Source organism: Phocoena phocoena, chromosome 15, assembly GCF_963924675.1.
Source record: "Phocoena phocoena chromosome 15, mPhoPho1.1, whole genome shotgun sequence".
In the NCBI taxonomy this organism is placed as follows: Eukaryota; Metazoa; Chordata; class Mammalia; order Artiodactyla; family Phocoenidae; genus Phocoena; species Phocoena phocoena.
In genome coordinates, this window is record NC_089233.1 from 28306398 (window position 1) to 28329742 (window position 23345).

The 23345-nt window shown below is 42.5% G+C and overlaps 1 protein-coding gene across 1 annotated transcript in view; it reads right to left on the reverse strand.

The window, feature by feature from the left end:
* Positions 1 to 21160, reverse strand: part of SNX29 (sorting nexin 29) — a 524651-nt gene extending 503491 nt beyond the window's left edge. The window contains exons 1-2 of the mRNA XM_065892522.1: positions 21095 to 21160; positions 18752 to 18804 (exon numbers count right to left, since the gene is read on the reverse strand). Coding sequence (XP_065748594.1) covers positions 18752 to 18804; positions 21095 to 21142 — 101 coding nt within the window. The 5' untranslated portion in view covers positions 21143 to 21160. The remainder of the gene's footprint in view (positions 1 to 18751; positions 18805 to 21094) is intronic.
* Positions 21161 to 23345: the final 2185 nt, after the last annotated feature.

A 23345-nucleotide genomic window follows, 5' to 3' on the forward strand; every position in this document is an offset into this window, starting at 1 on the left:
TGAATTCTACTGGCAGAAATCAATCCTCAGTTGTAATCTACAAGTCAGATAAAGATTTAAGAATGAAAATATTCAAAACATTATTTACAACTGTGGAAAGTTAAAAACACAAAGATTTGACACTTGGGGAATTGGTTAAATGATAATACAACACAAAATCGAATGCCATTTAGCCCTTATTTACCAAGAGCTTATAATGATAAGCCAACAGGTTTATTACATAAAATGAAAAATAAGCAGGGTACAAAACTATATTAAGTATGTTTTCAACTATGCTAAAAAAAACACAAAAAAATCTGAAGGAGATTATGTGAAAAATTAAGAGCAACTTGGTAAAATAATTACTGTTGATGTCTTTCTTGCCTCTATGCTTTTCTTACTTAGCTTTTTTTTCTAAAACAAGCATTTAAAAAGTATTCATGTCTCAAGAACCAGATATATTGCTACCTTGAGCTAAAAAGAATGAAAAAATATGGCATCAAAGTTATGGGGAGAGGGCTTCCCTGGTGGTGCAGTGGTTGAGAGTCCGCCTGCCAATGCAGGGGACACGGGTTCGTGCCCTGGTCCAGGAAGATCCCACATGCCACGGAGCGGCTGGGCCCATGAGCCATGGCCACTGAGCCTGCGCGTCTGGAGCCTGTGCTCCACAGCGGCAGAGGCCACAAGAGTGAGAGGCCTGCGTACCACAAAAAAAAAAAAAAAAAAAAGGGAAAGAAAAAGTTATGGTGAGGGAAAAATAACATGCAACTATTAAAATGCTTACTGGAAACTTGAAATGGCTTTTTTTTTAAAAGCTTGGATTATAATGTTAAGTGAAAAAAAAGTTATCTACAAAAAGATATAAAAAAGTTTCTAACCCACAAATTTAAAATATTGCAATAAAAGAAACTGTAACATCAAAAGTTGATTTTTTTTAAGTCAACAAAATGGTGGAGGCAAACTACATTCACAACAGCAACAACAGTAAAATAAATCATATTTTTAATAAGAAAGACACGTCCTATATGAAGAAAAACATAATATTCTTAAAAGGTGTAAAGCTCAAAATAAATAGAAATATTGTTTTCCTAAATGGGAAGATTTATTAAAATAAAAATGCTAATTCTTCCCAAATTAATGTATATATTTAATACAATTCCAATACTAATCACAGGAAGGACTTGGCCTAGTGTGGTTTTGGGTACAGAGATAAACAAATTGATGAAGCAGTATAGAGAATCGCCCTCCAAAAGTCCAAATGAATATGGAAATATTTTATATATAATAATGGTAGCACTTCAACTCAGATGGGCAAGAATGGGCTATTTAACCAGTGGCACTGACCCAAGTGGTTATAGGGCTGAAAGAAAATAAAAATAAACTTCTGTCTCAAACCATCACAGAGCTAAATTCCAGATGGGTTAAGATCAAAAATATATATAAGTGGAGAAAAAAATGATAGAGAAAAATACAGAAGAACCTCAGGACAGTATACTCTCAAAGCAAAATTTTAAAGATTCATAGAATTAACCACATAAAATGTTTAAATTTCAACACGGCAAAAGATATAAATATGGTAAAACAATAAATGATAGACTGGAGAAAATATTTACAGCACACAACTAAAAAAATTAAGGGCCATAGTACATGAAGAGCTTCCACAAATGGACCAAAAAAAAGCCATGCAACTCAAAAAATTAAAAGACTATTATTAAAGAAGGTGAACCAACAAACCATGAGGGGAGGAAATACAGTTGGCCAATAAACATAGGAAAAGATATTCAGTCTCACTAGTGACCAGGAAAGTGTCACAGATACTAAGATATCAACTTAGGACTATCAATTTCAAACCAGTCACAGACCTAGCAAGAGTGCACGTAAATGGGTACTGCTGATTGGAATATAAACGTGAATTCCTACATCCTTCTGCAAAGAGACCAGGCAGTACAATTTTTTTAAACGCCTGTACCCTTTGACCCAGCAATCCTACGTCTAGGAATTTATCCTATAAAAATAAAAGCACTACTAATTAGAAAATGAGCAAAAACCATGAACAGATATTTCACCAGAGGATACACACGTATAAGAACAGGAAAATACATTCAACATCATTAGCCATTGGGGAAATGCACATTAACACTACAGTGAGATATGTCTACACACCTATAGGGATGGCCAAAATAGAAAATCATGAGAGTACTAAATGCTGACAAGAATGCAGAGAAAACTGGATCACTCACACATTGCTGGTGGGAATGTAAATGGTACAGCCAGTCTGGAAAACAGTTGGCAGTTTCTTACAAAACTAAATATGCAAATATCATACAACCCAGCAATTGTACTCTTGAGTATTTATCTCAGAGAAATGAAAACTTATGTTCACACAAACAACCTGTACATAAATGTTTATAGCAGCATTATTTCCAGTAGCCCAAAACTGAAAACAACACAGATGTCCTTCAATGAATAAACAGATTGTGGTACATCCAGACCACGGAATACTACTCAGCAACAAAAAGAAACACGCTACGGATACATACAACAATCTGGATGACTCTCAAGGAAATTACCCTGAGTGAAAAAAAAAAAAGCCAAAACTTACACACTGTATGATTCCATTTACATAACATTCTTGGAATGACGAAATTATAGAAATGGAGAACAGACTGGTAGTTGCCAGGAGTTAGGGATGGGGAGGGAGGGAACAGGAGGGAGGTGGGCATAGTTATAAAAAAGCAACAGGAGGAACCCTGTGGTGACGAAACCATTCTGTATCTTGACTGTGGTGGGGGACACATGAACCTACAGAGTGATAAAACTGCACAGAACTGAACACACACACACACAAATAAGTATAAGTAAAACTAGCGAAATTTGAAATGCTGGCCTAGAATTTTACAAGATGTGACCACTGGGGAAAACTGGGTAAAGGGTAAATGGGATCTTTCTACATTATTTCTTACAACTGCATGTGAATCTATAATTATCTCAAAATTAAAAGTTGAAATAGGGCTTCCCTGGTGGCACAGTGGTTAAGAATCCACCTGCTAATGCAGGGGACATGGGTTCGAGCCCTGGGCCAGGAAGATCCCACATGCCACAGAGCAACTAAGCCCGTGTGCCACAACTACTGAGCCTGCGCTCTACAGCCTGCGAGCCACAACTACTGAGCCCACCCACGTGTTACAACTACTGAAGCCTGCGCACCTAGAGCCCATGCTCCACAGCAAGAGAAGCCACCACAATGAGAAGCCCACACACTGCAACAAAGACCCAATGCAGCCAAAAATAAATAAAATAAATTTATTTTTTTAAAAAGTTGAAATAAACAATTAGATATAAAAGCATTAGTAGGCAAAGACATACATATACACAAATATTTTTATTGCGGCATTGTTATAATAGTAAAAGCAGAAACAAAACTAGACACAACCTGAACGTCCATTAACAGGAAAACAGTAAATAAGTTACAGCACCTCCACACTACAAAATATTATGTAGAAATTTTAAAAGAATGAGATGCCAAACCTAAACAACCTAGAAGCACCTTCCTTCCCCACATTTTAAGGTCTCGGAAATCCAAGTGTGCCTCATAATTGATGAAATTAACCAATTAAAACTGGCACTAGTTTTTCTTTCTTAATTACACATAAAGAAGCCATGGATGGTAGGCTGCACCATTATGTTACCTAGGGACCTGAAACAATGTCCATAATACATGGCCAAGTTATTTTATAAAAAAAAAAAAAGCAAGTTACAGTGTAATATAAATGGTATGATTCCCATTTGAAGGAGGAGGGAGAGAAAGAGGAAGAGGACTGGGCTTCCATAAGCCTGTCCTCTCAATTATTTGCATCATCTACCATCAGGTGGGTAGACTTAAGCATCCTTGAAAATTCAGGCAAACTCATCTAAAGCAAGGATAATGAGGGCTGGGGTTAAGGCTGGGCTCCTCCTCCTCAGTGTGACGGCACCAGAGTACAAGGCTCTCTCCCGCTCCTTGCTGTGCCAGGGGTGCTGGGACCAGTGCATCAGATCAGCGCAGGGCTCTCAATCAGTCCTCCGTGCTTTGGCCTAGAGCACCCTCTCTCTGTGCTAAGTAAATGGAACGAAAGTAAATTGCAGCCCAGAGATAATGAGCCAAAAAGATCTCTGGGAAAGGTGGCATCCACCTAGAAGAAACCAAAATTGGTTTTAGTTTTATCTCAGGAACCCTACAAAGATAAATTCCAGATGGATCAAAGGCTTAACTGTACATATTAAAAATCTTGTAAGTAAATGTAAAAGACCACATGCATACTCTAACATTGAGGAAGATCTTAAAACACTGAAAACACAGAAACTGGTAGGTTGGTATATGGAATCAGTAAAAAGACATTTAACCATGTAAAACTTTTTAAATGTAATATTGCAATCGATACTATTACCTGTGCCTACAAAGATAATGGACAGATTTGAAAAAAAATATTTGCAACGCAGAGAACAGATGAAAGGTTAATTAATTACTGTAATATACAAAGAGCTCTCACAAATTGACAAGGGGACAAATAATCCAAAAAGAAATTGGACAAACAATATGAAGCAGCTTTGCACAAGAGAGCAAAGCCAAATAGCTCACAAATATTAGGAAAAAAAACAACTGAAATTCACTAGCAATCAACATGCAAATTAAAATGACAGGGAGCCACCACTTTTCAACAATCAGACTGACAAAACTTCAAAACAACACTCAAAACTATTATTAGGAAGGAAGAAAAGGGTAGTTTCATGCACTGCCAGTAGAAATTTTTAGAAAGATACCTGACCACAACTATTAAAAATAAACACATTCTCTTTGGCCCAACAACCCAACCCGGAAATCTCTGCCAAACAAAATCCTTAGTACATAAGAAAACATGCTCAAGGATGTCTGTTGTTTCACTGTCCATAGTAGTAAAAATTGGAAACAAAGTCAGTATTACTTCATAGGCAATTATTGGTATATCTGCATCATGCAACATAATGCAGGCTTTTAAAAAGAATTTTTAGAACTCTAGCTTGGAAAGGTTTTGTTAGGGTAGTGCCAAGAGAGAAAATACAGATGCAGAACATTATATATAATTCAATTTTTGTAAGACAATGGCAATAAAACCTGCGTGTGTGTGTATGTATACACGTGTATTTTAATTGTAAAAGATTAAATGAATGTGGAGAAATACACAGAACAAACGATTCTTGATCATTAACATAAGTTACCCAGAGGGAGGGAGAAGAGGATATGGTAGAGAAAAAAGAGGGGGAAAAAACAGTTGACAAAGAACCAGAAAAAATGCAAGCTTGGTAACAGTGAAAACTCACAAGGCAGTAGTTTTCAAGATACTATCAGTGTGTGTAAAGCAACTATACTCCAATAAAAATTGATTAAAAAAAAAAGATACTGTTCGTGTGAAGGCCTGAGGATGGCAGGCAGGCATGTAAAATGAAGTCAAATGAATGTTCTACCAGAGGAACCAGAAATTAGAAAAATAACCAACTTTTAAACGGGTTAAATCATCATTTCTGACCATTTTTTAAAGTTACTAATATAAACACAGTAACTGTCTTCTCTGGGGTGGACAGACCCTCCAGCTCTGGTCTAGACACAAACACCGCTTGGGATTCTTTTGGCAGATGAGGAGCTTCAAAGTCAGGAACAGGAGATGGCAGCTGAGAAGGAATCAGCTGAAGAAGCTGGTAAATCAAAAGGGAAAAAGAGATGGAGAAAAGTAAGAGCCCCTCAATGCAGAAGCGGTGAGGAAACGGTTAATGTGTATCAAGTCAGTGGCCAAGGTGGTCCAGTGGTTAAGACTCTGCGCTTCCACTGCAGGGGCACAGGTTCGATCCCTGGTTGGGGAACTAAGATCCCGCATGCTGTGCAGTGTGGTGAAAAAAAAAAAAAAAAAAAAACCAAAGTCAGTGGCCAAGGGATCTTCAAGTTTGGTCAGAGTCCATAGCCCAGGAGAAAGAAAACTCCACACCAAAAGCTTCCTTTAAACAAACAATAGAGTCACAGATGTAGAAAACAAACGTATGGTTACGGGTGGTGGGGAGGGATAAATTGGGAGATTGGGATTGACATACACACTACCATATGTAAAACAGATAACTAATAAGGACCTACTGTATAGCATACTCTGTAATGACGTATATGGGAAAAGAATGTAAAAACAGTGGATGTATCCATATGCGTAACTGATTCACTTTGCAGCACAGCAAAGACTAACACAACATTGTAAATCATCCACACTCCAGTTAAAAAAAACAAAAACAAATAAGATGCAGGCAACTCTGAAGCACAGATGGACCTTTGAAAAAGCAAAGGCCACTCGTAATAAAATTTACAGCCTGTTACTAGAGCCAAAAATATAAAAATAAATAAAACAAACAAAATTTAAAACAATATACATTTGTTCTGATTTCTGGTCATCTCTTAGAGCCAGAGCATTTATGTCTCATCCCCCATGTCAGGCAATCTTACCAAGCCTCAGTCCTAAGCCTTCCACCCCTTCTCCCAATACCACCACCTCCACTCAGCTTCCTTGCCTACTGCACAGAGTCACGGCCTCTGGCTCCAACCCCAGGTCCCATCTCACCTGCCCATCCCCCTGGCATGCTGATCAGCAGCTACCCTCCTGAAATGCAAATCTGACAACGTCATTATCTTTCTTACCACAGTCTACTATGGGTATATGGTACATGACATAATTTTAGGGGGACCATAAATGCACATTTTTAGGTTAATCATTTTACTATGTCAAGAAAAAAATAGAGGGCCTCCCTGGTGGCGCAGTGGTTGAGAGTCCGCCTGCCGATGCAGGGGACACGAGTTCGTGCCCCAGTCTGGGAAGATCCCACATGCCGCGGAGCGGCTGGGCCCGTGAGCCACGGCCGCTGAGCCTGCGCGTCCGGAGCCTGTGCTCCGCAACAGGAGAGGCCACAACAGCGAGAGGCCCGTGTACCAAAAAAAAAGAAAAAAATAGAAGTAGCCATCAATCTTTGATTTCACTGACGGCTTATGACAAGACCAGAGTAGACAAGGCCTTGAATTCCACCTCAAGCCAATCTCTGGCTCAGATGGTATATGGAAATGGCAAAAATTGTGAAAAGAGTATACAAATAGCCATAGTTTAAGAAATAATACCCTAGTGGATAAAGTTCAAACACTTCCCCATGACAGCAAGCCAAGAATCTACTGACCTTCCAGCCCATCTCCCAACACATACAACACATCATCCATGATTCCACTACTTTCTCACACATCCCTGCATCTTCACATTTGCTACTCCTGCTGCCTGGAAGTCCCATCCTGCCCATTTGACCACTAAAGACCCTGTACTCGCCTCTCACGTCTATACTATGTAATTATTACCACAGGCCACCATGACTGTCTGCAATTCACATGTCCATTGCCCAGGCTCAATTCTGAGTTCCTTGAGAACAGCAATCATCTCATCCAGTTTGCAGCCCCAGTGCCAACCCAGTGACCTATAAACAAGTATCTGCTAAATGAAGGAATTAATGAGCAATCATTCCAGCCTTTAGTTTCCAAATTAGCCAAAACACTGGTATGTCTAGTCATAGGAAGAAAATGTATTGCGCTTACTAAGTTCTCATTGGGTGTATCAAGCAAATAATATTACATCTAATCCTCACTTCAACCCTAGGAAGTGGGTACCACGATCATCATCTAATTTTACAGATCGTGCAAGAGAGGCCTAGAGAAGCTGAGCAAGTCCTAAATTACACAGCTGGTAACTGGTGATTTGTGGACCGAGTGGGCATGAAGATAAGTACGCCTGACTCCAAAGCTCATACTTCATGCTCAAGGCCTCTCTCCACACCAGGATAGGGGTGATGCTGATGATGACCGTGCTTACATATGATTTCCTATGGGCCAAGCACTGCTCTTGGCAGCTATCAATATAAACAATATAAATATTAAAATTCACATGGAAATGTGCTCAGATTTGCTAAATGCCCTAGGGCTCCCCATTTGCTAGAAATTATCTTTTTCAAAAAGAAATCAATTCATTTGATCAATAAAGTAAAATGAAAGAATATGCAATGTGGAATTATCTACCACAGAGCCTCAAAGTGGAAATCAAGTGCACAGGGCTGGGGAGATAAGAAATCCAATTAATGAACCCCAGGGTTTTTTGCCAGGATGAGAAGAATTAGAACATCCAGTCAACAGCTCAAACCACTAAGAGGCTGGTGAGAAACCTGTGACAAACTGAAGATTAAAAAATCACATGATGAAATCCAGAGACATTTAAAAGAGGAAAAGGAGTGTCTGAAAAAGCCATTCAGTTTCATAAGCGTCCAGAGGAATACACAGGACAGTCTTCAACTGTGCTAAGAAACAACATTAGGGAACAGCAAAGAGCAGCTGTTTGTTGTTTAGCTTCCTAAAAAGTTCAAAACTGTTTTGAATTCCTTAACAGGTAAAGAAAAATCACCAAAACAAAGCTCTCTTCCCTGGCATGTTTTGGAAGGAGAAGAAATTCTCCTCTCTGATGTCTTCTGACATAGTCACCTGAACGAGTAACAAAAATTTACAATTTCTAAATGAGGCAAATACCCAAAGCCAACTCACTGCCACCCATAATGGCAGAGTGTCAAGACACTTCACACAAAATTATAATGGCAGTAACACAAATGTCAAGACACTTCACACAAAATTATAATGGCAGTAACAACAGCTAACAATTTCTAGAAACTTACTAGCTGCCAGGCACTGTTCTAAGGGCTGCACATGAACTCACAACTCTATGAAGTGAATATTATCACTACTCTCCCCATTTACATACAAGGACACTGAGGCACAAGCAAGTCAGAAACTTGCCCGCAGTCCAACACGACCGAGAACTGGCAACACCAGGATTCAAACTCTGAGCTCCAAATCCCACGCTCACTCTGCTGCCCCACAGTTTGGGTTGCTCTTTCTAATTCAATGGGAAAACTCAGCATGTTCTGTAATTCCACATGGGAAGAAGCAGCATCCGTGGAGCACCAGCATATCTAGAGGTAACTTCCAGTGCCGGCTGAGCTCTTTGGCCATTCTTTCTAGAAGGCAAACTATTCAAAAGATACACGACAGCCTCCCCACAGGCCAGTCTAACTGATAGAACGAGGAATAATTTTAACGAAGCACAAGAACGGGTCGTCCTTAGGGGAAAACAAAGCAGGAGAACAAGGCCAAAAGAATGGGACAAGGAGCCCGTGCGTTATGACTGCCACCACTTCCGCCAGTTTCTGAGGACAAAATCTGATGGGAAAAAACAAGTGCTGTCTGTCACTTCCCTTCCCGTCAATGTTGTTTTTTTGTTGTTTTTTTGTTGTTGTTGTTCAATGTTGTTTTATACTTCACATGGGGACTGTTGCATCTTGCCAGGTAATCTCGCAAGACCAAACAAATCTCTCAGGCACGCAAGCACTCACACACTCGGGCAGGCATGCTCACACACGAGCATACTCACATTTGGGGTTTTCACAGAATAATACTGTATACCACGTAGGCCCCCATACCCAACAGCTGTGGTCCAGCCCGCTTTTTCTTTGCTCAGCGTCTGCTGTCCACAGACACCTCGGCCACTTTTGTCACTTGTGAGGATATTTCTATTATTTACTTGTCTTGAGTCCGACTCACTTTTTCGACTTGTATAAACCTGTTTTAAAAAGAAAAACTCTATCGCAGTTGCAAATGTAAAGCCAACATTGTGGGCCCTCAACAGAGTAGCCCTAAAAGTAAATACCATCCAAATAAAGTATAAAATCCTGTCTCTGCTGCTGTCAGGGGAGGACTGTGCTTGAAACCTGTAAGCTCTGTTTACAGAGAGGCAGGGGGTGTTTGAGATACTGTTTTCAACTGTATGATACTACTATTCTGGTATGTCAAAAAATGATCAAATATTGGCAATTTAATTTAATTCAGCTTAATATTAATACCAAACCAAGTCTTTCCTCCACTATCACTGCAATTTAAAAGGAACTGAAAGGAGAATAACTGAGCCACTGGGCAATTGAAAGGAATGCAATGCTGTGATATTTAACACTTAAAATAATGTTAAGTGCCTGCAATGACACAAATCTCTCATTTGGGGAAACTCTGTGCTGGGAAAACAAGAAGGGATGTGGTAGAGAGGGAGAACCAAGTTGGGAAAATATGCAGTCTGTGCTCCAGCCCCATTCCACTGCCTAAAGGTATTTTCAAACCACACAGAACTGTCATGGGAAAGATTATAATATGGCAGTGACAGGGACAACTGCTGTGCATTTTGCCACCCTATATTCACTCCACCTTCATAACAGCACCCAGATTTCATTTTGGAGGGTTATTTCTTCCTTACTGGATACTGTCTCGGGGGGATGATGATGAACCCAAGTAGACAACTTCGCACTATGTAAGTCAACAGGGTCCCAGGAAGCTCCATCAGCCAATCCTTCTGCTGGTGGCCAGGAGGCCTGAGACTGGTCACTCAGGTGCCTCCTCCCTGGAATGCCAACCTTGGGCAGAATTAGAGCGAGTCAGAAAACAGCTGGTGTCCACTCCTGCAGCAGGGCCTTAACTGGACCATTCCTGCTAGGAGACCATTTAGTGGACCCTGCTTCCAGGTTAGGAGACTTCCAAAGCTGCTTTGACTCCTTCCTGTTTCCAAACCCAACCTGTCATCAATTCCATGAGCTCACAATATCCTCAACTGGAGTAAGTTTCTGTGGCCTCTTACCAAAGAGCCCTGGCAGATACACCAGCGCACCGTCCTTTCCAAGGCTCCTACTGATACTCATCCAACCAGCTAGACTCACCAGCTGCAACCAGAAGCCAACCCCTCACAGTCCTGCCTAGAACTTTTCCTAAGATGGTAAATTTAAAATGGCATCCAGATTAGAAATGAAAAAGGAGAAGTAACAACTGATACTGCAGAAATACAAAGGATCATGAGAAATTACTACAGGCCACTCTATGCCAATAAAATGGACAACCTGGAAGAAATGGACAAATTCTTAGAAAAGCACAACCTTCCGAGACCAAACCAGGAAGAAATAGAAAATATAAACAGACCCATCACAAGCACTGAAATTGAGACTGTGATTAAAAATCTTCCAACAAACAAAAGCCCGGGACCAGATGGCTTCACCAGCGAATTCTATCAAACATTTAGAGAAGAGCTAACATCTATCCTTCTCAAATACAGCAGAGGGAAGAACACTCCCAAACTCATTCTATGAGGCCACCATCACCCTGATACCAAAACCACACAAGGATATCACAAAGAAAGAAAACTACAGGCCAATATCACTGATGAACATAGATGCAAAAATCTTCAACAGGGCTTCCCTGGTGGCACAGTGGTTGGGAGTCCACCTGCCGATGCAGGGGACACAGGTTCATGCCCCGGTCTGGGAAGATCCCACATGCTGCGGAGCGGCTGGGCCCGTGAGCCATGGCTGCTGAGCCTGCGCGTCTGGAGCCTGTGCTCCACAACGGGAGAGGCCACAACGGTGAGAGGCCCGCGTACCGCAAAAAAAAAAAATCTTCAACAAAATACTAGCAAACAGAATCCAACAGCACATTAAAAGGATCATACACCATGATCAAGTGGGGTTTATCCTAGGAATGCACGATTCTTCAACATATGCAAATCAACCAATGTGATATACCATATTAACAAATTGAAGGAGAAAAACCATATGATCATCTCAATAGATGCAGAAAAGGCTTTTGACAAAATTCAACACCCATTTATGATGGGTAGGCATAGAAAGTAAGCAGAGAGGGAACTTACCTCAACATAATAAAGACCATATATGACAGACCCCCAGCCAACATTGTTCTCAATGGTGAAAAACTGAAACCATTTCCTCTAAGATCAGGAACAAGACAAGGTTGTCCACTCTCACCACTACTATTCAACATAGTTTTGGAAGTTTTAGCCACAGCAATCAGAGAAGAAAAAGAAATAAAAGGAATCCAAATCAGAAAAGAAGTAAAGCTGTCATTGTTTGCAGATGACATGATACTATACACAGAGAATCCTAAAGATGCTACCAGAAAACTACTAGAGCTAATCAATGAATTTGGTAAAGTAGCAGGATACAAAATTAATGCACACAAATCTCTTGCATTCCTATACACTAATGATGAAAAATCTGAAAGAAAAATTAAGGAAACACTCCCATTTACCACTGCAACAAAAAGAATAAAATACCTAGAAATAAACCTACCTAAGGAGACAAAAGACCTGTATGCAGAAAACTATGAGACACTGATGAAAGAAATTAGAGATGATACAAACAGATGGAGAGACATACCATGTTCTTGGATTGGAAGAATCAACATTGTGAAAATGACTATACTAGACAAAGCAATCTACAGATTCAATGCAATCCCTATCAAACTACAAATGGCATTTTTCACAGAACTAGAACAAAAAACTTCACAATTTGTATGGAAACACAAAAGACCCCGAATAGCCAAAGCAACCTTGAGAAACAAAAATGGAGCTAGAGGAATCAGGCTCCCTGACTTCAGACTATACTACAAAGCTACAGTAATCAAGACAGTATGATATGGGGAGGGGGAAGGGTGAGTTTTGACAGGGCGAGAGAGAGTCATGGACATATACACACTAACAAACGTAGTAAGGTAGATAGCTAGGGGGAAGCAGCCGAAAGGCACAGGGATATTAGCTCGGTGCTTTGTGACAGCCTGGAGGGGTGGGATGGGGAGAGTGGGAGGGAGGGAGACGCAAGAGGGAAGATATATGGGAACATATGTATATGTATAGCTGATTCACTTTGTTATAAAGCAGAAACTAACACACCATTGTAAAGCAATTATACCCCAATAAAGATGTTTAAAAAAAAAAAAAAAGACAGTATGGTACTGGCACAAAAACAGAAATATAGATCAATGGAACAGGATAGAAAACCCAGGGATAAACCCACGCACATACGGTCACCTTATTTTTGATAAAGGAGGCAAGAATATACATTGGAGAAAAGACAGCCTCTTCAATAAGTGGTGCTGGGAAAACTGGACAGCTACATGTAAAAGAATGAAATTAGAACATTCCCTAACACCATACACAAAAATAAACTCAAAATGGGCTTCCCTGGTGGCGCAGTGGTTGAGAGTCCGCCTGCCGATGCAGGAGACACAGGTTCGTGCCCCAGTCCAGGAAGATCCCACATGCCGCGGAGCAGCTGGGCCCGTGAGCCATGGCCGCTAAGCCAGACACTATAAAACTCTTAGAGGAAAACATAGGCAGAACACTTTATGACATAAATCACAGCAAGATCCTTTTTGACCCAACTCCTACAGAAATGGAAATAAAAATAAACAAATGAGAACTAATGAAACTTAAAAGCTTTTGCACAGCAAAGGAAACCATAAACAAGACCAAAAGACAACCCTCAGAATGGGAGAAAAGATTTGCAAATGAAGCAACTGACAAAGGATTAATCTCCAAAATATACAAGCAGCTCATGCAGCTCAATAACAAAAAAACAAACAACCCAATCCAAAAATGGGCGGAAGACCTAAATAGACATTTCTCCAAAGAAGATATACAGATTGCCAACAAACACATGAAAGGATGCTCAACATCACTAATCATTAGAGAAATGCAAGTCAAAACTACAATGAGGTATCACCTCACACCAGTTAGAATGGGCATCATGAAAAAATCTAGAAACAATAAATGCTGGAGAGGGTGTGGAGAAAAGGGAACCCTCTTGCACTGTTGGTGGGAATGTAAATTGATACAGCCACTATGGAGAACAGTATGGAGGCTCCTTAAAAAACTAAACATAAAACTACCATACGACCCAGCAATCCCACTACTGGGCATATACCCTGAGAAAACCATAATTCAAAAAGAGTCATGTACCACCATGTTCATTGCAGCTCTATTTCCAACAGCCAGGACATGGAAGCAACCTAAGTGTCCATCGACAGATGAATGGATAAAGAAGATGTGGCACATATATGCAATGGAATATTACTCAGCCACAAAAAGAAATGAAATTGAGTTATTTGTAGTGAGGCGGATGGACCTAGAGGCTGTCACACAGCATGAAGTAAATCAGAAAGAGAAAAACAAATACCGTATGCTAACACATATATATGGAATCTAAAAAAAAAAAAAGGTTCTGAAGAACCTAGAGGCTGGACAGGAATAAAGACACAGATGTAGAGAATGGACTTGAGGACACGGGGAGGGGGAAGGTTAAGCTGGGATGAAGTGAGAGAGTGGCATGGACTTATATACACTACCAAATGTAAAACAAATACCTAGTGGGAAGCAGCTGCATAGCACAGGGAGATCAGCTCCGTTCTTTGTGATCACCTAGAGTTGTGGGATAGGGAGGGTGGGACGGAGACGCAAGAGGGAGGAGATATGGGATATGTATATATATAGCTGATTCACTTTGTTATAAAGCAGAAACTAACACACCATTGTAAAGGAATTATACTGCAATAAAGATGTTAAAAAAAAAAAGAAAGAAAAAGGATATAACTCAGGAGCAGCCAGATGGAAGAAAGGTATGGGAAAAGAGCACAGAGCTTCCAGGCCCTCTCCCAGCACACCACTCTCCTCCCACTTCCAAGTATTCACCAACCCAGATGCTCTCTGAACCCCATCCTCCTGGGTTTTTATGGAGGCTTCATTATATAGGCTTGATTAAATCATTGACCATCAGCAACTGAACTCCATCTCCAGCCCCTCTCCCCTCCCTAGTGGTGGTGAGATGGGACTGAAAGTTCCAACCCTCTAATCACGTGGTTGGTTCTCCTGGCAACCAGCCTCCAACTTCGGGTGATTTCCAGAAATCACTACATTAACATAACAAAAGACACCTTTCTGGCTATCACCAGAAAGGTGATACCACTTCGGAAATTCCAGGGGTTTTAGGAGGTCCGTACCAGGAATGGAGCAAAGAACAATCATGTGTATTTCTTATTATAAGTCACAGTATCACAGTAGACCTAATTCTTGGGCTTAGAAAAGTTAGTGATGCAGCTGGAAAGGGGAAGCGCCAGATTCAGGCCTTGAGAGCCCATGAATCTTCACACCAGCCTGCCCAGGGCATCTGACAGCCCCCTGGATATGGCCCTCGGCATCGCATGCTGTGATCACTGCCTCACTGGACTATCTTCCCAGGTGGACATGAAGCCACCTGAGGGGTAGATATCTGTCTGAAATATTTGGAAAGCCCCAGTGTCTGTGACACCAAGTAGGCGTTCAGTGACTAACTGTTAAACAAATGAGTAATCCAATAAGTACTTACTAAGCACTTACTATGTGTCAGGCGCTGTGGACGTAGTGTGAGCAAAACAGGCTTCTCTCCAGCTGGTCATCCAGTTGATTCATCACACAGACGTGTAGTAATGAGAAACAGAGGTTTATAGAATCTAACAGTACAGAGCAGGGGTCAGCAAAATACAGCCTGAGGCCAAATCCAGGCCTTAACAGAAAGAGTTTGCCAGTCCGTGGTACAGAGCAAGGAAAACAGGTCCAGATGGCCAGGGCTGGAGAGGAATATGGAGGATTCGTATCAGGGGTCTGGAAGGTTTCCCTGAAAAATTACTGAAAGGCTTTAAGAACAAAAACCAAAAAAAACAGAAAGGCCAGGGCAGGGTGGCAGGAGCAAAGCGCCAGGGGAGAGGTATGGGGCCCTCCAGGCTGCTAAGGATGTGGGTCTTTTTCCCAAAGCAAAGAGAAGCCAGTGGAAGGTTTACCATGGGGGAGTGACAGGTGGGTATCTGCGTTCTGCAGAACCCTCTCAATGCACAGGAGGCAGGACAAGAAGGAAGACGGTGGTGGGTCTACGGCAACTGTCCTGTGAGCCATGTGGTGACTGGGACAGGGCAATGGCTGGAGAGCTGGAGAGAAGCGAATGGATTTGAGATCCATTCTGGTGCCAGGCCGTTTGTCAGGGGTGAGGAGAGAGGTGACTTATCTTTCTTTTCAGACTTCACAACAGTTGTTTTAAAATATTCAGTGACTTTCCCTCTTGAGGTTAAACTTTCTCACAGAATAAGGATGATGTGGCCTTTCCTATGTGAAGGTGGTGCCGCCTTTAGCCAAACACGTTGCAAGATGAGACCAAGACTCTGATATTGAGAAGGAACCCTCTAGGCGGGAGAAAACAAAAAAAAATTTGAAACCCAGCTTCAAAACCGATATAATCGCTAAAGGTGATATAACATTGGAAGAATAGACTTTGGAGCCCAAGAAACTAGGGTCCAACCTCCAACTCTAACATTCCCGAGATGACTCACCTAGGCTGTCTGACTTGCCCTCTCTGAGCCTCTGTTTTCTTATCTTTAAAGAATTACACCGCTGCTTCTCCTGAGGCTGCACTGAGACTAAGAGTCGACACGAACAAAGGGCAGCTGGAACAGTAAGAGACAGTAACTATCATTATCATTATTAAGCAGGATATTCCTTTTAGCCGGAAACCAGTTACCATGGAAGGAATTAACTTTGTTAATTCTACTATAAAACACAACAGTTTACATAATAAAAGTTGTAATAGTAAGCTCTATTATATAACAACATGTTAACCTAACATTCAGAAATGGGTTCTCTCTCTCAGGAAATGAAAAGAATAATTATGAAGAAAAGCGATAAAGAACTCCTGACTACATACACCCACACACGCACACACCCATACACACACACGCATGCACACACTCGCACATACACACCTCCTGGTTCAGGAGATCTAGGATGAGCTACAGAATTGCATGATTAATTAATAAGCCTCTCATTCTCATGCAGGTGGACCTTGGGTTCCAAAATGAGAACCCCTGTGCTGACGGAGGCCAGGCCCCATAGTAGGCTCTCAGGAAGAACTGAAGCAAAAATTCAGTTTAATGATCTAATGCCACAAACATACAGAGAACCTAATGTGTGATGGGCACAGAATGTCTGTGCAAAACACTGAGAAAGAAAAAAATAGAGAAGCTGACCCTCTGCCTTCCAAGCTCACAACCTCTTTAAACACTTGACCAGGGACTTCCCTGGTGGTGCAGTAGTTACGAATCTGCCTTCCAATGCAGGGGACTCGGGTTCGATCCCTGGTCGGGGAAATAAGATCCTACATGCCACGGGGCTTCCCTGGTGGTGCAGTGGTTAAGAATCTGCCTTCCAATGCAGGGGACTCAGGTTCAATCCCTGGTCGGGTAAATAAGATCCCACATGCCACGGGGCAACTAAGCCCACGTGCTGCAATTACTGAGCCCGCGCACCCTAGAGCCTGTGCGCCACAACTAGGTAGCCTGTGTGCCACAACTACTGAACCCATGCACCCTGGAGCCCACACACCACAACAAAGAGCTCACGCACCATCATGAAAGCTCCCACATACTGCAACGAAGATCCCACATGCCGCAACGAAGATCCCACATGCTGCAACTAAGACCCGAGGCAGCCAAATAAATAAATAAATAAATATTTAAAAATTAAAAAACACTTGACCATGTGTGGTACAAAGCCACGCACACACTCAACCAGACAACGAATCTCCCTGAGCACCTTCTAGATGCTTCTAGGCACTGGGGATACACCCGCGAACAAGACAGCCAAACATCCCGCTGTTATGGTATGGGCGACAAAAAGAAACAAAATTAAAAAGCATAATGGACAGTTGTTAGTTGGTGTTATGGAGAAAAACTGAGAAAGAAGAAGCAGAGAGTGTAAGGGTGGGGAGTAGAACTGTAAATCTGCACCAGTTTCAAATAGTCCCCATAGCTCGATTAAAATGTAGCACTACACACACTGCTCGTGGCTGGTAAAGTGTCACAAAGAGAAAGGTTCTGGAAGGACAGAGAAGGGAACTGGCTGGGCTGGGTGGGTCAGGGTCACAGAGTGGGGAACACCTGCAGTCTCCAGGATGAGATGAATGCTGAGCAAGTGAGTTCCCTTCCCTCCCCTTCCTTTGCGGGAATGTTCCTCCTGCCCCTCCAAGGCTGCAGAGCATGAATTAGCCCTGAAGGACTTCACTGGGCATTTCCAGCAAATGCCTGTGTCTCTTACCTTTGCCAAAACATTTGCTTCTCCTCCTAGGCGGTGTTATAAGCTTATGCAGTCATGTCAGGTCATGAAGGTCAGTGGCCATTTTTAGGACTTTTTTTTTTTTAATTATAGAAGGGACACACGATCACAGTATAAAATATGAAAAAATATCAGAAAGTATAAAGATTCCCAAGTCTTCACCTCAACATGACCTCTACTCACATTTTGGTATGTTTTTTGCCAGAGTTGTTGTTTAACATAGCAAGGATCACTCTGAATCCATATTACTCTGTATCCTGCTCTTTTTATTTTTACTAAATACATTATTTTTAAATCACTACATTTGCATTTTTCTGCTTAAAACAAATTCTGTATGGACATCAACGTAATGGCTATATAACACTCCATTCTACCGATGCACTGTAGTTTATTCACCATTTCCCAATTGTTGAGCATTCAGATTTCTGAGTTTTCATCATTAAATTACCGTGAAAATAACTTCATGTGGAAAGTCATTTCAAGGAATTCACTCAGAGTAGGTTCCTAGAAGGAGGATGACAGGAAGCTGGAAATACTTTAGACAAGTAGTCACTGCAGAGATGATCTACAGATCCCCCAAATGCAATCACTGCCCCACCTGGCTGCAGCGGCAGAATATAGAAGCTGGTCAATCTCTGGCCACCTTTTTGGTCTTTGATGGTAAAGGGTTTCAGAAGCTACATATTTACCTGCTGTCGGAATCTGAGGCGATCTCCTTTCTCCCTCCAAAGCGGATCTGGCACTGCACGGAAAAAGAAGCTGCTGAGATCAGCTGTTGGGATGGGACACACAAAACCTCCCCCACAGGCCTTCAGGGTCACGGCGGGACACAAGGTCAGGAACTCTGGGTGCCAAGTCAGGGTGTCCCCACACCCTGGGTGTCAGCCCAAGACCTAAGACAGCGGGCACCCCAGCCTTCCAGCCACCACTTGAAGGAAGCCCTTATCTCCAACTTGTAGAGAAGTGAGCCTTGTGCAAAGACAACGCTGAGAGGAAAACAGAAGCACACGGCTTCCTGCAGCTTATCTAGGAAGCTTCTTCTATCTGTCAGCAGCTGACTGTCAATAACACAGAACCCTTAACAGGCAGTAATCAAAACTTCCACAAATCTGTGATGATGGGTCCCTTCTGACAGGGCCCAAAGTTGTTATGGCTGGCTATAAAGTTATGACGGCATAACTCAAGCTTCAAACAAGTCATCTGGTTGTGCTGAACCACAATTCACCCAGGGAGGGTGGAAACAAAAGCAAACTGTTCTTTTTTCTTTTTTTAACTGTGCTGAAATATAGACAACATAAAATTTACCGTTTTAACAATTTTTAGTTATGCAATTCAATTCACTTCTCAATATTGTGCAAGCATCACCCCTCTCCACTACCCTTTCAAAAGTGTAGAATCTCCACTGTGGGTAGCACGTTTGCAAGATTCCTTATTATAGTGTGTGTGTGTGTGTGTGTGTGTATAGACAGTTAAATGATACTTTTGTCAAAACTCATGGAACTGCACACTTAAAATTGGTATATTTTATTGTATGCAAATTACACCACAATAAAGTTGATTTTTAAAAGGCATATATACAACACTTTCACCCCCAAAATAATAATAGCAGCTCTAGGCAGAAGATCCAAGTTATTTCTGTTTTTTTTTTTTTTTTTTTTTTTTTTTTTTTTTTTTTGGCGGTACGCGGGCCTCTCACTGTTGTGGCCTCTCCCGTTGCGGGGCACAGGCTCCGGACGCGCAGGCTCAGCGGCCATGGCTCACGGGCCCAGCCGCTCCGCGGCACGTGGGATCCTCCCGGACCGGGGCACGAACCCGTGTCCCCTGCATCGGCAGGCGGACTCTCAACCACTGCGCCACCAGGGAAGCCCTATTTCTGTTTAACTGCTACATTTGACGTGGCTTGACTTAACTCTTCATCTTCTTATTTTACTTTCCATTTCTGGAGCAAAGAAAGAAGAAACTAATAATGTGGGTTGTGCATTTATTGTGGAACAGGCGCTGGCCATGGCCCTTTACCCACTTTAACAAATGCAATTCCATCAACAGCCCTATAGAGATCGGTAACCCAATTAAAGAGAAGGATGCTCAGAGAGGCTGGATGAGTTGCCCCAGCACACACAGCTGTGAAGAGATTAAGCTGGCCTTCAACCTCAGCTACACCTGAATCTGTGTCCTTCCCACCATACCTGGATGCCTCGAGGCTTGGGCAGATGCTAAATTCTCTGGACTCACACTTAACAGACACTTCCATTAAAGTACATATTTATCTCCCTATATCGTGATTACACACAGATAATCGCCAGTCGCCCCTTCCAAAATGTGAATTCCTAGGGCTAGATCCTAGCTCTGCTGCTTATTAACTATGACGTCAGCAGCACGTTATCAGACCTGAGCTTCAGTTTTTCAGTTTCTTCATCTGTAAAATGGCAATATTTGCAAGAACTATCTCACGGGGTGGCTGGAAGGATTAGATGTAAAGCACTTAGCAGAGAATCACGCATGCGATGAATGTGCAAGAAATGATGCCTGTCTGGTAGCTGCAAGCAAGCAAAGTGACGCCAGCCTCATGTCAAAGCTCGCTTCCACGCCCAGCCAAGAGCCAGGCATCGAAAACAGCGTCAGCCGATCCAAGCAGAGCCCACCCGCGGGATTCACACAGTCCTGAGCACGGCCTCACTTCTGTTCCTGTGCTCACGGGGTCCTAACTCCAACCACGGCTGCAGCACCCTTAGGAGTTGCCCTAAAACACAACTGCTTGGAAATGAGGCTTTGAAACCCACTCAATGCCCTTCTCAAGGAGGATGTGAAGGATGCGGCCGGGTGCTCCAGGGGTCTCCAGGAAGTCAGGACACAGGAGCTCCTTTGTCCCTACCACTGATCACTATCATTTGCTGGGGAAAATGATTAGCCTCACCGTTCCCAGATACAAAGCCAGAGGAAGTCTGTGTAGATAGAAGGGCAGAAATGACTTCCTCATTGATCATCTGACACTATGACCTGACCACAAAGTCAAACATGAGCTTTCTTCTTACCTGTTTCACTGCATCCAGCAGTCGCTCCAGCAGAAATTGTCTTTTCATGTCATTGTTCTGTGATCCTAAAATGCAATGAGGCTTAATTAGTTTTGTTTGACATTCGCTTTCTGTTAAGACTCTCTGACACGTAGTATATGGCTGTGCCCAAGTAGCATCAGCCTTCTCTTTAGTAAAATCAATAACAAGACCAGGTATCAATCATTACAATGAAGTTGGACCACTTTCCTGTTACTGCAACCCAGGAAAGCAGCTAAACTGTGTTCCCCAAATTTGGATGATGTTACTGGAATTGTCTAACTCAGGGTTTCTCGACCTTGGTGTCACTGACATTTGGACCAGATAATTCTCTGTGGCCGCCCTGTGAATTGTTAAGATGTCTGTCAGCATCCCTGGCCTCTACCCACTAGACACCATTAACGTGTGCACACACAGACACAGACACAGACACAGACACAGACACACACACACCCCCTAGCTGTGGCAACAAAAATGTCTCCAGATACTGCCAAATGTCCTCTGGGGAACACAATTGCCCTCAGTTGAGAACCAATAGTCTAACTTAAAATGTAAGTTTCCTAGTACTGCAGGCACTGCTTGTTGGCTGACCTCACCATCATCTCCAACATTATTTTTCCATGAAAAACCTAATTACTCCTGTTCTCAGCCTCTCTTGTAAGGCTGCCCGTAAGAAGTTCTAGCTAATGACACGTAAGCAGAGAGCACTGGGAGGGATCTGGGGAAATTATGCCATCCTTATAAAAGAACAGAGGTTAAGGGCTTCATCCCTTCTTCCATCCTTCATGCCTTAATCATAAACACAGCGGGTGCAGCCAGAGCAGCATCTTGCTACCCTGAGGCAACAAGCCCGCAGCAAAGGCCAAGAGAATCACAGAGACACCAGCCCCGATGTCATTCTGCTGCTAAACCAGTACTAGAAATCTCATACCTCTCACACAACAAACAGTTCCATTTGTTCAAGCATTGTACATTGATCAGGCTGTTACTTACAGCCAAAAGCATTCTCAACTGATACACATGGCATACACCAAACTCCCATTTAAGAGGGTGTGGGGCAAGGACACTTCAAAGCCCCAGGCAGACCACTGTCAGAACCACATATGATGCTCCACAAGAGACCCAGTGACTCCCATCAACAGACACAGCTACATATTGTGATGCAGCAGACACAGAACACAACTGTTTCAAGGGAGACCCAAATTTAGAGTTTGTACAAGGGCAGATGCTCCACACTGCAGGCCTTGAATTGCCACTGAGCTGCTTCTCTCTTGGGCAACTCAGCCTGGGCTTCACCAGGGAGTACCAGCAGGGCATCACCTTAGAGATGGTCAGTGACTCATGTAAGTCATGCCAGGGCCACCCGGTTGCTAACAACTGTAACCGTGTGGTGAGCACTTCCTGCATGCCACGCACAAAACTGAGTCCTCTGAATGCATTGTGCCCTGTAATGTTCACGACCACCCTACCAGCCAGGTAGTAGGATCCCTGAGTCGCAGATGGGGAAACTGAAGCTCAGAGAAGACAAGCAATTACATGCATTGACCCACTCGGTAATTATTTAACTTCTACTGTGTGCCAGGCAATGTTCTATGTGCTGGGGACACAGGAGTTAAATGGTATAAAAGAACGATCTTCTCATGGAGCGAAAATTCTCTTAGGAAGAAACAAATAGCTCCTAAGTAAACTAATAAAGATGATGTTAGAGAGTCATACTAGAAAGAAAAACAAAATGGGGTGATGAGAGAGGGAGGAAGCAAGAGGGCCACGTCAGCCAGGGCAGTCAGGGAAGGCCTCTCTGCACACATAGTATCTGAGCTGAGCCCTTTATAACAAGAAGGAGCAGCTATGGAAAGATATGGAAGACCAGCATTCCAGGCAGAGCAAACGGCCAGGGAAGAGAGGAAAGAACAGCTTGGCTTCTGGTCTTCCAGGACCCAAAGGAAGCCTCTTATGACTTGAGTAAAAAGCAGAAAAGGGGAAAAAGAAAAGAAAAGGGGAAGCAAAGACAGACAGGCAGGGGCCAGTAACAAAGGTCTTGTGGACCATGATAATGGGTTTAGGTTTTGTTCTGTATTTGAATACTAATAGTTGGAACCGTTGGACATCCCTGGTGGTACAGTGGTTAAGAATCCACCTGCCCATGCAGGGGACACGGGTTCAAGCCCTGGTCCGGGAAGATCCCACACTGCGGAGCAACTAAGCCCGTGTGTCACAACTACTGAGCCTGCGC